The sequence below is a fragment of the Nycticebus coucang genome, chromosome 17 (assembly GCF_027406575.1).
Source record: "Nycticebus coucang isolate mNycCou1 chromosome 17, mNycCou1.pri, whole genome shotgun sequence".
Classification (NCBI taxonomy): Eukaryota; Metazoa; Chordata; class Mammalia; order Primates; family Lorisidae; genus Nycticebus; species Nycticebus coucang.
In genome coordinates, this window is record NC_069796.1 from 39,258,794 (window position 1) to 39,274,425 (window position 15,632).

General features: G+C 39.3%; 1 protein-coding gene and 1 non-coding gene across 11 annotated transcripts in view; one reads left to right on the forward strand and one right to left on the reverse strand.

The window, feature by feature from the left end:
• Nucleotides 1-15,632, forward strand: part of ANKHD1 (ankyrin repeat and KH domain containing 1) — a 170,632-nt gene that overhangs the window by 141,664 nt on the left and 13,336 nt on the right. For all 10 annotated transcript variants that reach the window (XM_053566458.1, XM_053566459.1, XM_053566461.1 and 7 more), the window contains 5 exons: nt 6,532-6,706; nt 9,388-9,835; nt 10,292-10,438; nt 11,286-11,435; nt 11,599-13,211. In XM_053566458.1, coding sequence (XP_053422433.1) covers nt 6,532-6,706; nt 9,388-9,835; nt 10,292-10,438; nt 11,286-11,435; nt 11,599-13,211 — 2,533 coding nt within the window. The remainder of the gene's footprint in view (nt 1-6,531; nt 6,707-9,387; nt 9,836-10,291; nt 10,439-11,285; nt 11,436-11,598; nt 13,212-15,632) is intronic.
• Nucleotides 10,703-10,779, reverse strand: LOC128569418 (small nucleolar RNA SNORD45). Its single transcript, XR_008375370.1, has one exon. It is a non-coding gene; the product is annotated as a small nucleolar RNA SNORD45 (small nucleolar RNA).

The following is a 15,632-nucleotide window of genomic DNA, read 5'->3' on the forward strand; positions in this document are numbered from 1 at the left end:
CAGCCACATACACCTGAGCTGGTGGGTTCTAATCCAGCCCCGGCCTACCAAACAACAAGAACTATAACCAAAAAACAGCCAGGCGGTGTGGCAGGTGCCTACACTCCCAGCTACTTGGAAGGCTAAGGCAAGAGAATTGCTTAAGCCAAAGAGTTTGAGGTTGCTGTGAGTTGTGATGCCATGGGACTCTACCCAGGGCGACAGTTTGAGACTCGGTCTCAAAAAAAAAAAAAAAAAAGGAAGAAGAAGAAGAAAAAAGTACAGTCATTTTGAGAGATGCTAAAATTTTGATACCAATTTTTGGTTTAAAAAAAAAAACTTAGGCTAAAAACAGAAGAAAGGTTGCCTTCAAATTAATGAGACAAAAAAAGATTACTTACCTAGTATACAAAATGATCACATAAATAAGCAAGTCACAGAAAAAGAAATATAAATATCGAATGAATAGATGGAGAATGCTCAACCTTCATTAATAAACAAGGAATTTGCACAGTAAAAGAGTGGTTTCAATTTATTTGACCACATTTACAAAACTTAAAATTTAAAGGTTTATAAATCGAATTGGTAGGAAGGGTGTGAAGAAATTAGCATTCTAAAATGATTTGTGTTGTATGGTATAAATTAGTGTAACTATTAGTGGAGGTACTTTGACAAATGAATCAATAAAAACCAATGCATACTCTTATTCCAGCTATTCCATTTTTAGAAATTTAACCTAAAGTAAATAATTAGATAAATGCTCAAAGGCATTAGTTTTCACAGTGTTTGTAATAGGGGAAAAAGCATAAAGCTTAAAATCTTATCATTAGAAAATTAAATAGCGAGTTCGAACCCAGCCGGGGCCTGCCAAACAACAATGACAACTACAACAGCAACAACAAAAAAAATAGCCAGGCGTTATGGTGGGTGCTTGTACTCTAAGCTACTTAGGAGGCTGAGGCAAGAGAATTGCTTACGCCCAAGACTTTGAGGTTGCGGTGAGCTATGACACCACCGCACTCTACTGAGGGCCACATAGTGAGACTGTCTCAAAAAAAATTTTTTTAATTAAATAAATGTTAGGACTTCTGTGATAAACTTAATCAGATAGAGTTATATTTATTTTTTATTTTTATTTTTTTTTTTGAGATAGAGACTCAAGCTATCACCCTGGATAGAGTGCTGCGGCGTCATAGCTCAAGCGATCCTCTTGCCTCAGTTTTTCTATTTTTAGCAGAGACAGGGTCTCGCTTTTTGCCCAGGCTGGTCTTGAACTTGTGAGTTCAAGCTATACACCTGCCTTGGCTTCCCAAACTGCTAGGATTACAGATGTGAGCCACTGCACCCGGCCTAAAATCTTATCATTAGAAAATTAAATAAATGTTAGCATTTCTATGATAAACTTGATCAGATAGAGTTATATTTATTTTATTTATTTATTTTCTTTTTTTTTTTAATTAAATCATAGCTGTGCACATTAATGTGATCATGGGGCACCATATCCTGGTTTCATAGACCGTTTGACACATTTTCATCACACTGGTTAACATAGCCTTCCTGGCATTTTCTTAGTTATTGTGCTAAGACATTTACATTCCACATTTACTAAGTTTCACATATACCCTTGTAAGATGCACCGCCGGTATAATCCCACCAATCTCCCTCCCTCTGCCCACCTCCCCCCTCGCTCACCTCCCTTTATCCCTTCCCCCATTCTTAGGTTGTAACTGGGTTATAGCTTTCATGTGAAAGCCATAAATTAGTTTCATAGTAGGGCTGAATACATTGGATACTTTTTCTTCCATTCTTGAGATACTTTACTAAGAAGAATATCTTCCAGCTCCATCCATGTAAACATGAAAGAGGTAAAGTCTCCATCTTTCTTTAAGGCTGTGTAATATTCCATGGTGTACATATATCACAATTTATTAATCCATTCGTGGATCGATGGGCACTTGGGCTTTTTCCATGACTTAGCAATTATGAATAGGGCTGCAATAAACATTCTGGTACAGTTATATTTATTTTAAAATAGAGTTTTCAGGCTCAGTGCCTCTAGCTCAGTGGTTAGGGCGCTGGCCACATACCAAGGCAGGCAGGTTCTAACCCAGCCCGGGCCTGCTAAACAACAATGACAAATGCAACAAAAATAATAGCCGGGTTTTGTTGTGGGTGCCTGTGGTCTCAGTTACTTCAAAAGCTGAGGCAAGAGATTCGCTTAAGCCCAAGAGTTGGAGGTTATTGTGAGCTGTGACGCCACAGCACTCTACCGAGGGCGACATACTACGACTCTGTCTCAAAAAAATATAAATAGGGCGGTGCATGTGGCTCAGTGGGTAGGGTGCTGGCCCTGTATACAGAGGGTGGCGGGTTCAAACCCGGCCCTGGCCAAACTGCAACAACAACAACAACAAAAACAACAGCCGGGCCTTGTGGCAGGCACCTGTAGTCCCAGCTACTTGGGAGGCTGAGGCAAGAGAATCACCTAAGCCTAGGAGTTGGAGGTTGCTGTGAGCTGTGATGTCACAGCACTATACTGAAAGCAACAAAGTGAGACTCTATCTCTAAAAAATACATACACATACATACATACATACATATAGTTTTCAGTTAGATGACTGAGGTCTCTTTCTTGTCTATAATTTTTATTTTTTGTGTAACTACCCAGGGATATGGTCCGCAATTCCCTGCAAAGCCAATTTGCTTTTAATGCAACAGATTGGTGAAATGATTTTTAGCTGAATATGCAATCTTTTCATCCCATCCTCAGCGCCGTTCTCATTTACATTGAAGGTCAGTAAACTTTTTCTGTCAAATGCCAAATAGTAAATATTTTAGGCTATGTAGGCCATGTGATCTCTGTCATAACTACCCACCTGTTCTATTGTCACATAAAAGCAGCTGTAAATAATAAGTAAATAGGTGAGCATGGCTATATACATATATATATTTTTTTTTTTTTCTCGAGACAGAGTCTCACTATGTCACCCTCAGAGTACTGTGGCATCACAGCTCACAGCAACCTCAAACTCTTGGGCTTAAGCAATTCTCTTGCCTCACCCTCCCAAGTAGCTGGGACTATAGGCACCTGCCACAACGCCTGGCTATTTTTTTTAATTGCTGCAGTTGTCATTGTTGGTTTAGCTCGCCAGGGCCAGGTTCAAACCCACCACCCTGGTGTATGTGGCTGGCATCCTACCCACTGAGCTACAGGCACTGCCAGCTATTTTGTTGTTGTTGTTGTAGTTATCATTGTTTTTAGCAGTCCCTGGCGGGTTTGAATATGCCAGCCCTGGTGTATATGGCCAGTGTCCTAACAGCTGAGCTATAGGCAACAAGCCAACCTGAGCTTTTAGGCCATAGAAAAACAGACAGCAGACTGGATTTAGCACTCAGGCCATAGTTTGCCCATCCCTGATTTAGATAAATAAAAATTTCAGAGAATAATTAATTTGTGCTTTAGAATGGTAAGTTATAGTTGTGAGGAATATGTTTTACTTAACTATTTGTTGAGCCTTTTTGGATAATTTCCATAGAAATATGGGTAATTTGTTGTATTTTCTACTTGTTCCAAACTTTTTTTTTTTTTTTTTTTTTTGAGACAGTCTCACTTTGTGGCCCTTGGTAGAGTGCCATGGCATCACAGCTTATCTCCAGCTATTGGGCTTAGACAATTCTCTTGTCTTGGCCTCCCAAGTAGCTGGGACTACAGGCGCCCGCCACAATGCCTAGCTATTTTTTTTTTTTTTAAGACAGAGCCTCAAGCTGTCACCCTGAGTAGAGTGCTATGGCATCACAGCTCACAGCAACCTCCAACTCCTGGGCTCTAGCGATTCTCCTGCCTTTGCCTCCCAAGTAGCTGAGACTACAGGCACCCGCCACAATGCCCAGCTATATTTTTTGGTTGCAGCTGTCATTGTTGTTTGGCGGGCCTGGGCTGGATTCGAACCCACCAGCTCAAGTGTATGTGGCTGGCGCCTTAGCGCTTGAGCCACAGGCACCAAGCAGCTATTTTTTTGTTGTTGTTGCAGTTTGGGCAGGACTGGGTTCGAATCCGGTGCCCTACTCACTGAGCCACAGGCGCCACCTGTTTCAAACTGTTTTTTATGCTTCTAGGCAACTATTACCTGTGCCCTTATCTGGAAAGAAAGGAAAAAAAATTATATTTTCTAGTGCTAACCAAAGTAGATTTTAGCAAAACTTGAGGGTGGTAAGAATTCTAAATTTGGCTTTAAAAATTCTATAAAGTTTATAATGGCCTTTTGTGTATGTGTGTGTGTGTGTATATATATATATATATATATATACCGATTTTATGTATATAATATGCATATATATAATTTATATAGCATATATGACTATACACACACGCACATATATATATGTTTTTAATTTTCTTTTTCTTTGAGATAGGTTCTCACTGTCACCAAGGCTGGAAGGCAGTGGCCTCATCATAGCTCACTACAATTTGAAACTCCTGGGCTCAGGTGATCTTCGTGCCTCAGCCCCCTATGTAGCTGGGACTATAGATATGCAGCTCTACACCCGGCTAATTTTTCTATTTTTTATAAAGATGGGTCTTACTTTTGCTCAAGCTAGTCTTGAACTCCTGGCATCAAGCATTTCTTCTACCCGACAAAGTGCTAGGTTTATAGGCATGAGCCACTAGCCCTCTTATTAATATTTTTACAAAGAAATTTGTCAGTTTTTTGTAAAGATTCGTATCGCTGTACTTTAGACAGATGCCATTGTGTTTTTCAATAGCTTTGCTTAGATTTAATTTATAAACCATACAGTTCATCCACTTAAAGTTATAAAAGTTAGTGGCTTTTCGTATATTTGCAGAATTGTGTGTTCATCACCACCATCAATTTTAGAACATTTTCATTATTCTCAATGGAAACCCTGCACGTTTCACCTATCTCCCTACCCCTGTTACCCTACAATCCCTCCATCCTAGGTAGCCACTAATAAACTTTTGTCTTCATAGATTTGCTAAGTCTGGACATTTAATATAAATGGTATCATATAATATTTGGTCTTCTGTGACTGGTGTCTTTTTTTTTTTTTTTTTTTTTTGTAGAGACAGAGTCTCACTTTATGGCCCTCAGTAGAGTGCCGTGGCCTCACACAGCTCACAGCAACCTCCAACTCCTGGGCTTAGGCGATTCTCTTGCCTCAGCCTCCTGAGTAGCTGGGACTACAGGCGCCCGCCACAACGCCCAGCTATTTTTTTGGTTGCAGTTTGGCCGGGGCTGGGCTTGAACTCACCACCCTCGGTATATGGGGCCGGCGCCTTACCGACTGAGCCACAGGCGCCGCCCTACTGGTGTCTTTCATTTAGCAAAATGCTTTCAAAGTTCATCCATGTTATGGCATGAATCAGCATGTCGTTTCTTATTGCCAAATATAAAAAAAAAAATTCTGTTCTATAGATATATACCATACTTTATTTTCTTATCAGTTTATGGACTGATTATGGATTGGGTTATTTCTACTTTTTGGCAGTTATGAAAAATGCTTCTATGAATTTAAGTGTACACATTTTTGTATGAACATGTTTTTATTTCTCTTGGTTTTATACTTAGGAATGGAATTACTAGATTATAGGGTAATTCCATATTTAACTATTTGAGAAACTGCTAGATTGTTTTCCTACATAGCTGTACTATTCTTATATAATCACAGTGTTTAAAGGTTTCAGTCTCTCCACATCCTAACACTTGTTATTTTCTGTCTTTTGGATTACACCCATTCTAGTGGGTGTAAAGTAGGTATCTCATTGTGGTCTTGATTTGTTTTTCTCTCATGGCTAATTGTATTCAACATCTATTTTTTCACATGCTATTGGCCACTTATATATTTTCTTTGGAGAAATGTCTATTCAGATGCTTTTTTTCACTTTTAAAAAACTGTGGCTCAGTGAGTAGGGCGCCGGCCCCATATGCCGAGGGTGGCGGGTTCAAACCCAGCCCCGGCCAAACTGCAAGGAAAAATTAGCTGGGCGTTGTGGCGGGCGCCTGTAGTCCCAGCTGCTCAGGAGGCTGAGGCAAGAGAATCGCGTAAGCCCAGGAGTTGGAGGTTGCTGTGAGTTGTGTGACGTCATGGCACTCTACCCGAGGGCGGTACAGTGAGACTGTCTCTACAAAAAAAAAACAAACAAACAAAAAAAAAAACCCAGCTTTATTGAGGTATAATTAATCAATAAAATTATATTTATGGCATATGACTCAATGTTTTCATAGTCCTTTATAATTGAGTTATCTTTTCCTCGGTGAGTTGTAAGATGCCTTTATATTTTATAGATACAAGTCCCTTACCAGGTGTATGATTTACAAAAATATTTTCCCTATATTGTGAGTTGTCTTTCTACATTCTTGGTGATTCCTTTGAAGCACAGAAGTTTTGAATTTTGATGATGTCCAGTTTATTTTTCTTTGTTCCTTTTATAAATATGTTTTGAGACTGGCATCTATGGGAAACCTTATGTATGATAAACATAAATATCATTATTGCATTATTGGTAAAGTGATATACCCACTTTGTTTGCAGTCAAGAGAAGAGAGTAGAAAGCAGGCTCTTGCAGCCAAAAGAGAGAAAAGAAAAGAAAAGAGAAAAAAGAAAAAAGAAGAGCAGAAAAGGAAACAGGAAGAAGATGAAGAAAACAAACCTAAAGAGAATTCAGAACTACCAGAGGATGAAGATGAAGAGGAGAATGATGAAGATGGTGAGAAATGAACCATGTGAATCAGTGATAAAATTCTCCTTTTTAAATCAACTTGAGTGCTTTTTCCTCTAATTAGTGCCAAATATTTGATTACTTCAATCTGAATTGACAGCTGATTTTTATTGTAATATTTCTGAATGTTTTACATTATAAATTGATACAAGAAAACAGAAAGAAGGGTTCAACTGGCTGAGCATGGTGGTTCACATCTGTAATCCTAGCACTCTGGGTGGCCAAGGTGGGTAGATTGCTTGAGCTCAGGAGTTCGAAACCAGCCTGAGCAAGCGTGAGACCCCATCTCTTTAAAAAAGAAAGGAATAGGCGGCGCCTGTGGCTCAGTGAGTAGGGCGCCGGCCCCATATGCCAAGGGTGGCGGGTTCAAACCCAGCCCCAGCCAAACTGCAACAAAAAAATAGCTGGGCATTGTGGCGGGCGCCTGTAGTCCCAGCTGCTCTGGAGGCTGAGGCAGGAGAATCGTGTAAGCCCAAGAGTTAGAGGTTTTTGTGAGCCGTGTGACGCCACGGCACTCTACCCAAGGGCAGTACAGTGAGACTCTGTCTCTACAAAAAAAAAAGAAAAGAATAGCCAGGTGTTGTGGCGGACACCTGTAGTCCCAGCTACTCCAGAGGCTGAGGCAAGAAAATCACTTGAGCCCAAGAGTTTGAGGTTGCTGTGAGTTGTGATGCCACAGCACTCTACCAAGGGTGACAAAGTGAGATTCTGTCTCAAAAAAAAAAAAAAGAAGGGGCTCGGCCCTTGTAGCACAGTGATTAGGGTGCTGGCCATAAATACCTAGGCAGGTGGGTTTGAACCTGGCCCGGGCCTGCTAAAGAACAGCGACAACTGCAATAAAAAAATAGCCAGGCATTGTGGCAGGTGCCTGTAATCACAGCTATTTGGGAAACTGAGGCAAGAGACTCACTAAAGCCTAAGAGTTGGAAGTTGCTGTTAGAGCTCAGATGCCATGCCACTCTACTGAGGATGACATAGTGAGAGAATCTGTCTCAAAATAAAATTTAAGAAAAAGGAAAGGCTTAACTATAACTTGCATGCTACCTAACAAATACAAACAATGTAATCCAATCATATGTATCCTTTTATTCATCTGGGGGAAAAAAAAGAGATAACAGAAGGGTGAAAGCAAGCACATAATTTGAAGGTGCAGTGGCTCACGCCTATAATCCTAGCCCTCTGGAAGGCTGAGCCATGTGGATTGCCTGAGCTCAGAAGTTTGTAACCAGCCTGAAATACTGTATTAAAACAACTCTACTAAAAATACAAAAAAACTGGGGCAGTGCCTGTGGTTCAGTGGGTAGGGCACAGGGCACCAGCCCCATATACCGAGGGTGGTGGGTTCAAACCCAGCCTTGGCCAAACTGCAACAAAAAACATAGCTGGGCATTGTGGCAGGTGCCTGTAGTCCCAGCTACTCGGGAGGCTGAGGCAAAAGAATAGCCTGGCCCCAGAAGTTGGAGGTTGCTGTGAGCTGTGACGCCATGGCACTCTACCGAGGGTGAAAAAATACCAAAAAAAAAAAAATACAAAAAAACTAGTCAGGCATAGAGGTGTACACCTGTAGTCCCAGCTACTTGGAAGGCTGAGGCAAGATGACTGCTCGAGCCTAAGAGTTTGAGTTGCTGTGAGCAATGATGATACCACAGCATTCTATCCAGGGCATCGGAGAGACTCTATCTAAAAAAAAAAAAAGGCTCGGCACCTGTAGCTTAAGTGGCTAAGGCGGCAGCCACATACACCAGAACTGGTGCGTTTGAATCCAGCCTGGGCCTGCCAAACAACAATGATAACTACAACCGAAAAATAGCTGAGCATTGTGGTGGGCACTTGTAGTCCCCGCTACTTGGGAGGCTGAGGCAAGAGGATTGCTTAAGCCCAAGAGTTTGAGGTTGCTGTGAGCTGTGACGCCATAGTACTCTACCCAGGGCGACAGCTTGAGATTCTATCTCAAAAAAAAAAAAAAAAAAAGAGAAATTGAAGAAGTTCGGTTGTAATTCAAGTCACTATGTAAAAACATCACATGCATACTAAAAGTAATACATTAAGAGCTTTGCCAGCTTTCTTCAAATTCTTCTCTATCCCTTCTCCCCCTGATTAGAAACTAGATAGAGATAAAAAAATTATTTCTCTGTAAATTTTTAGCTAAGGCTCAGGTTCAGATATCTAGAGGACAGAAATGTCAGTAAAGACTTGGGTTCATTACTCTGAAGAGTTGTTTAAAATGCCATCTGGCAGTGCTTATAATAGGTAAATAGTTTTGCTCTACTTGAATTCTAATTCTAAAATACTATTTGAAAAATTTCCTAAATTCAAACTATATTGTGATTTTGGTTAGTTTATGAGGCTAGCATTTCAGATCTTTAAGAATGTTAATGGTGGGTGGCGCCTGTGGCTCAAGGAGTAGGGCGCCGGTCCCATATGCCAGAGTTGGCGGGTTCAAACCTAGCCCCGGCCAAAATCCAAAAAAAAAAGAACGTTAATGGTATGCATGTTCTATACCAACATAGATACAGTAGCAAAGCTTTATTTATTAGTGAATACTGGTGAAACAAAAATATTAGCTAAAGGACTGAATTATTATGAGTTGCTAGGTATATACTGCAGAATTTGTTTTGAGATCTTTGGCTGACTATCAGTATGATTTTTATCTTTTTTGATAATTTCAGTGGAGCAAGAAGTTCCCATAGAACCTCCCAGTGCAACCACCACCACCACAATTGGAATCTCTGCAACATCTGCAACATTCACAAATGTGTTTGGGAAAAAAAGAGCCAATGTGGTGACAACTCCTAGCACCAATCGGAAAAATAAGAAGAACAAAACAAAGGAAACCCCTCCAACGGCACATTTAATTTTACCAGAACAACATATATCATTAGCACAGCAAAAGGCAGATAAAAATAAAATAAATGGAGAACCTAGAGGTGGTGCAAATAGTGATTCAGATAATTTGGATAGCACAGACTGCAACAGTGAGAGTAGCAGTGGTGGTAAAAGCCAAGAGTTAAATTTCACTATGGATGTGAATTCCTCTACTGATAAAAGATACCCCGCCCTTTTCCTCCATTCCCAAGAAGAAAAGATGAGTGCTGCCATTTCCAAAACTCAAACACGGTAAATTTTTCTAATTTTTTAACTTTATATTCACCTTTTCTTCTTCATGCCTGGCACAGGAATTAAAGTACATTATCAAAGCACAAGTTGTGCTAAAGAATTTAAGTCTACCACATTATCTATCTTCATTATTCAAAACCGAAATTTACATGTTTTGTTCATCATGTAATAGGACTGCAATTGTTACATATTTTTATAGGATTTATAGTCTGAAGTAGGAAATATTAACGTGCCTTGGTTTTACCTGTCATTTTATTGATTATGTCTAATTTTCGGTCTCTGAATTAATTTTAATACTAAAATACTAAGGATTGAATGTTTGTTCTATATCTGTTTTTCTGATTTCTTCAATAGTTGACGTGCCCAGTTTTAATTGAAATATTTCAGCATAGGAATCTCTTGAGTTTATATCTTAAAATTTATCTCTCATTAGACTTGATATTTCTCTTTTCTTAGACTTGAAGGTGAAATGAATCCTAATTCCTTGTCAACAAGCTACAAGTCAGTGTCATTGCCATTAAGCTCTCCAAACATAAAGTTGAATCTCACAAGCCCTAAAAGGGGCCAAAAAAGAGAAGAAGGGTGGAAAGAAGTTGTACGGAGGTAAGCAGAATTAGCTTCATCTTTTTTAACTTTCATGAATTTTCTTATTTTCTGAAATGGTTACCTAGTTAATTAATGAATAATTTGAATGTGTTGGTACTTTAAACTACAGTGCCATACCAAATTCAGAATATGCTAAAGCAAAATTAGAAGCATTGTATAAATTCTGCATGTGTATTTTATATGATACCAGTAATGTTGGCTTTTTTGTATGACCTATGCGTTGCTTTTCTATAAAGTTTAAATTTGAGGCTTGCTTTCTTTAAGTTCTCAGTAATTCTAGAGCTAATGTAATAATAATCAACATTAGATTCATAATACATACCAGCTCATCACTGATCTGAGGCTTTATTTTTTAATGCTAAGTATGAGCTGTTTATACTGGTTTAAAATGAATATGTTGGCATATATTTTTCTGTGTGGATTTCAATCATAGATATTCATTATTACTATTTAGAAAAACTCAACACAGGGCCAAAGTAGTTTACTTGATAATGTGATATTTTGGACAGATTTGAATGCTTAGATTATGTGTGATTTATTTAAATATAATTTTTGTTAGAAACTACAGTATAATTTTTAACTTTAAATTCAGTGTTATAAAAGAGGTCAGTTTCTGGAAAAGGGTCAACATGGTGACAACTCTCTGCACCAATTGCAAAAATAACAACAATAAAAAGAAACTCCTTTCACAGCACTGTGAATTTTAATAATTTCTTCTTTAGGGTTTGAATAATATTCTACGGTTGTCCATGAACATACTTAGTGAGACATCTCTTTTAATAAAGACATCTACTATTCATAGACATTTAATTTCATAAGCTCATGTGTAGTCTTCATTTTATAGGTCAAAGAAATTATCTGTTCCAGCCTCAGTAGTGTCCAGGATAATGGGAAGAGGAGGCTGCAACATCACTGCAATACAAGATGTTACTGGTGCCCATATTGATGTGGATAAACAAAAAGATAAGAATGGAGAGAGAATGATCACAATAAGGTAATTGTGAAAAATACATTTTGGTAGTTCTGAGTAGAAATTGTATTTTATAAGAAGCATACTTTGGTTAGGTATGGTATAGTTGAGATTTTATTTGATTGTAATATTATCTGGATTTTTTTTTATGTTTTTGGTCTTATTTTTGTTTCTGTTTTCTCCCCAGGGGTGGTACAGAATCAACAAGATATGCAGTTCAACTCATCAATGCACTTATTCAGGATCCCGCTAAGGAACTGGAAGACTTGATTCCTAAAAATCATATCAGAACACCTACCAGCACCAAATCCATTCATGCTAACTTCTCCTCTGGAGTAGGCACCACAGCAGCTTCCAGTAAAAATGCATTTCCATTGGGTGCTCCAACTCTTGTAACTTCACAGGCGGCAACATTATCTACGTTCCAGCCCACTAACAAACATAATAAGAATGTTCCAACAAATGTACGTTCTTCTTTCCCAGTTTCTCTACCCTTAGCATATCCCCACCCTCATTTTGCCCTGCTGGCTGCTCAAACTATGCAACAGATTCGGCATCCTCGGTTACCCATGGCCCAGTTTGGAGGAACCTTCTCGCCTTCTCCTAACACATGGGGACCGTTCCCAGTGAGACCTGTGAATCCTGGCAACACAAGTAGCTCTCCAAAGCATAATAATACAGGCCGTCTTCCTAACCAGAATGGGACTGTTTTGCCCTCAGAGTCTGCTGGACTAGCTACTGCCAGTTGTCCTATCACTGTCTCTTCTGTAGTTGCTGCCAGTCAGCAAATGTGTGTGACTAATACCCGGACTCCTTCATCAGTCAGAAAGCAGTTGTTTGCCTGTGTGCCTAAGACAAGTCCTCCAGCAACAGTAATTTCTTCTGTGACAAGCACTTGCAGTTCCTTACCTTCTGTCTCCACTGCACCTATCACTAGTGGGAAAGTTCCTGCCACATTTCTACCTGCAAGTACACCTCAAGCACAGGTTTCTTCACAAAAGATGGATTCTTTCTCTGCCATACTACCCACCAAAGAGAAAGTGTCCACACAGGACCAGCCTGTGGTAAACCTATGTATCTCATCTTCAACTGCAAATAGTTGCAGTAGCTCTGCCAGCAATACCCCAGGAGCTCCAGAAACTCACCCATCCAGTAGTCCCACTCCTTCCTCTAGTAACACACAGGAGGAGACCCAGCCATCAAATGTGTCTGATTTAAGTCCTATGTCAATGCCTTTTGCATCTAACTCAGAGCCTGCTCCGTTGACTTTGTCATCACCCAGATTGGTTGCTACTGATAATCAGGATACCAGTAATTTACCTCAGTTAGCTGTACCAGCACCTCGAGTTTCTCATCGAATGCAGCCTAGAGGTTCTTTTTACTCAGTGGTACCAAATGCAACTATACACCAGGATCCCCAGTCTATCTTTGTTACAAATCCAGTTCCTTTAACAGGACCTCAAGGCCCACCAGCTGCAGTACAGCTTTCTTCAGCCATGAATATTATGAATGGTTCTCAGATGCACATAAACCCAGTAAATAAATCTTTGCCACCTACATTTGGCCCAGCCACACTTTTTAATCACTTCAGCAGTCTTTTTGATAGCAGTCAGGTGCCAGCAAACCAAGGTTGGGGAGATGGTCCACTGTCCTCACGAGTTGCTGCAGATGCCTCTTTCACTGTTCAGTCAGCATTCCTGGGTAACTCTGTACTTGGACACTTAGAAAATGTGCACCCTGACAACTCTAAGGCACCTGGCTTTAGACCACCTTCCCAGCGAGTTTCTACTAGTCCAGTTGGTAAGTTATTTACTTTTATCACTGAACCTCACTTTGGGGCTCTCCTAGCCTAATTTCATCTTCTAGGAAAATAATAAAGCATTTGTTTTGTATCTAATATTGCATGATTTTAAAGAAATAAGGCTGGATGTGGTGGCTCACACCTGACCCAGCAGTTTGAGAAGTTGAGGCAAGACTCAACCAAGGTCATGAGTTTGAGACCACCCTGGGCAACATACTGGGACCCGATCTCTACAAAAAAATAAGAGAAAAAATTAGCCAGGCATGGTGGCGTAAGCCTGTAGTCCTAAATGCTACTCAGGAAGCGAAGGCAGGAGGATCACCTGAACCCAGGGTTCAAAGCTGGATTGAGCTACAATCATGCCACTGCACTCCAGCCTGGCTGACAAGAGAGAGATCCTGTCTTAGAAAAAAAGAAATGAGAGTGTATCATAAATAGTAAAGACCCTTTATAATGATGCTGATAGAGTGGACAAAATGAGTAGCTATAGGTAAATTACTCACATATAATGAACAGCTTCATATTCTCTCTGGGATCTTTCTGTCTCTCTTAGTAAGGAGCTTATACCTTTCGGCAGTCCATTTTCATGGATTGGTGTCAGATGATACTGATTAAAAGGGCACATGGGGGTGCTTTAAGGATTCCAAATTTACAGATTTTTTTTTTATTATAGTGATTGTTAGCAGTTCTCAGATATAAAAAAATTGAAGTTCCAATGATGTTTAGGCACCAGATCATAATTAGCATTGTTTAATAGTACTGTATATTGTTTACATTAGATGCAGCTATTTGTAGCGATCCAGTCATTTATTGGTTGTTAATTTGAAAAGGCCAACTTAGATATAGCTATTGGTTCCTCAAAATTAGAAATTACCTGCTAAGGCATTATAAGAAAGATATAGATAGATTTCAGGCCAGTTTTGGCTTGGAGATATTTGACAAAATAGAATCTGTTTTCCAGACTTTAAGAGCCAAATTTTCATCCAATCTGCACTATTCTGAAAAACCAATTAGAAATGCAGCTGACCCAGAATTGGGGTAAGAAGCACTGTTGCCACTTAGTATTTTTATTCCAGTTGGAAAACTGCCCTCTGTTGTTCAAAAGTTATGGATATGGTATGCTTTAGCTTTCATTTCAGATAGGTTTCCATTTACTGGTCTTTACAGGAAAACATAGCTATTTATTTATCTTTCAAATAAAAATATAAGCCTGCATAAAATTATCTAAGATCCAAAATATTCTCTAAAATTTTTTTCTTTCTTTTCTACAAATAGACATCTATTATAACTTTTCATTTTGGGAAACTAGAACAGATTTTGAGAAGTTCCAGGGTGAAGTGTCTGGGCTGTGATGGAAAGTATTTATCCTTGACCTTCCTTCTAAGCCCCAGGATCAATTAATTTGGCCCCATTTCTGTGGTTTCTTATGGTAATGTTCTTCTTTCATGGATATAGTTTACTCTCCTAGTTTTCAGGTAAGAAATAAATACTTAAGAAGATAGGGAAGAATCTGGAGATATTGAAACCGTTATTTGCTGTGGGTAGGAATGTGATGTGGTATAGCCACTTTGGAAAACAGTTTCACATTTCCTCCAAAAGTTAAACGTAGAGTTACCATGTGATTTAGTAATTCTACTCCTAGGTTTATACAAGAGAAGACCTACATCTATACAAAAGCTGGTAAACAAAATTTCATAGCTATATTATTCATACTAGCCAAAATGTGTAAATAACCCATTGTCCATCAACTGATAAGAAAATAAACAAAATGTGATATATCTAGAGAACAGAATTTTTTTTTGTATTTGGCAATAAAAAGAAATACTAATTTATACTATAAGGTTGAACTTAGAAAACATTTTGCTAAGTGAAAGAAACCAGTCACAAAAGACCAAATATTGTATAGTACCATTTATATTAAATGTCCAGACTCATAGGGTTGGCGCCTAGGCTCAGTAGTTAGAACACCAGCCACATACACTGGAGCTGGTGGGTTCGAACCCAGCCCAGGCCTGCCAAACAACAATGACAGCTACAGTCCCCCCGCCCACCCACACACACATAAAAAAAAATAGCTGGGCATTGTGATGTGCGCCTATAGTCCCAGCTACTTGGGAGACTGAGGCAAGAGAATCGCTTAAGCCCAAGAATTTGAGGTTGCAGTGAGCTGTGATGCTACAGCACTCTACAGAGGCAACATAGTGAAACTCTGTCTCAAAAAAAAAAAAAAAAAAGGTCCAGATTCAGCAAATCTATAGAAACCAAAAAGTAGATTAGTGGTTACCTATTGTAGGGGGGAAGGGAGAGGGTAAAGGCTAAGTGGTACAGAGTTTCTTTTTAGGATAATGAAAGTGTTCTAAAATTGATGATGGCAATAAATATACTCTATAAGTATACTAAAAGTCACTAAATTGTATAAA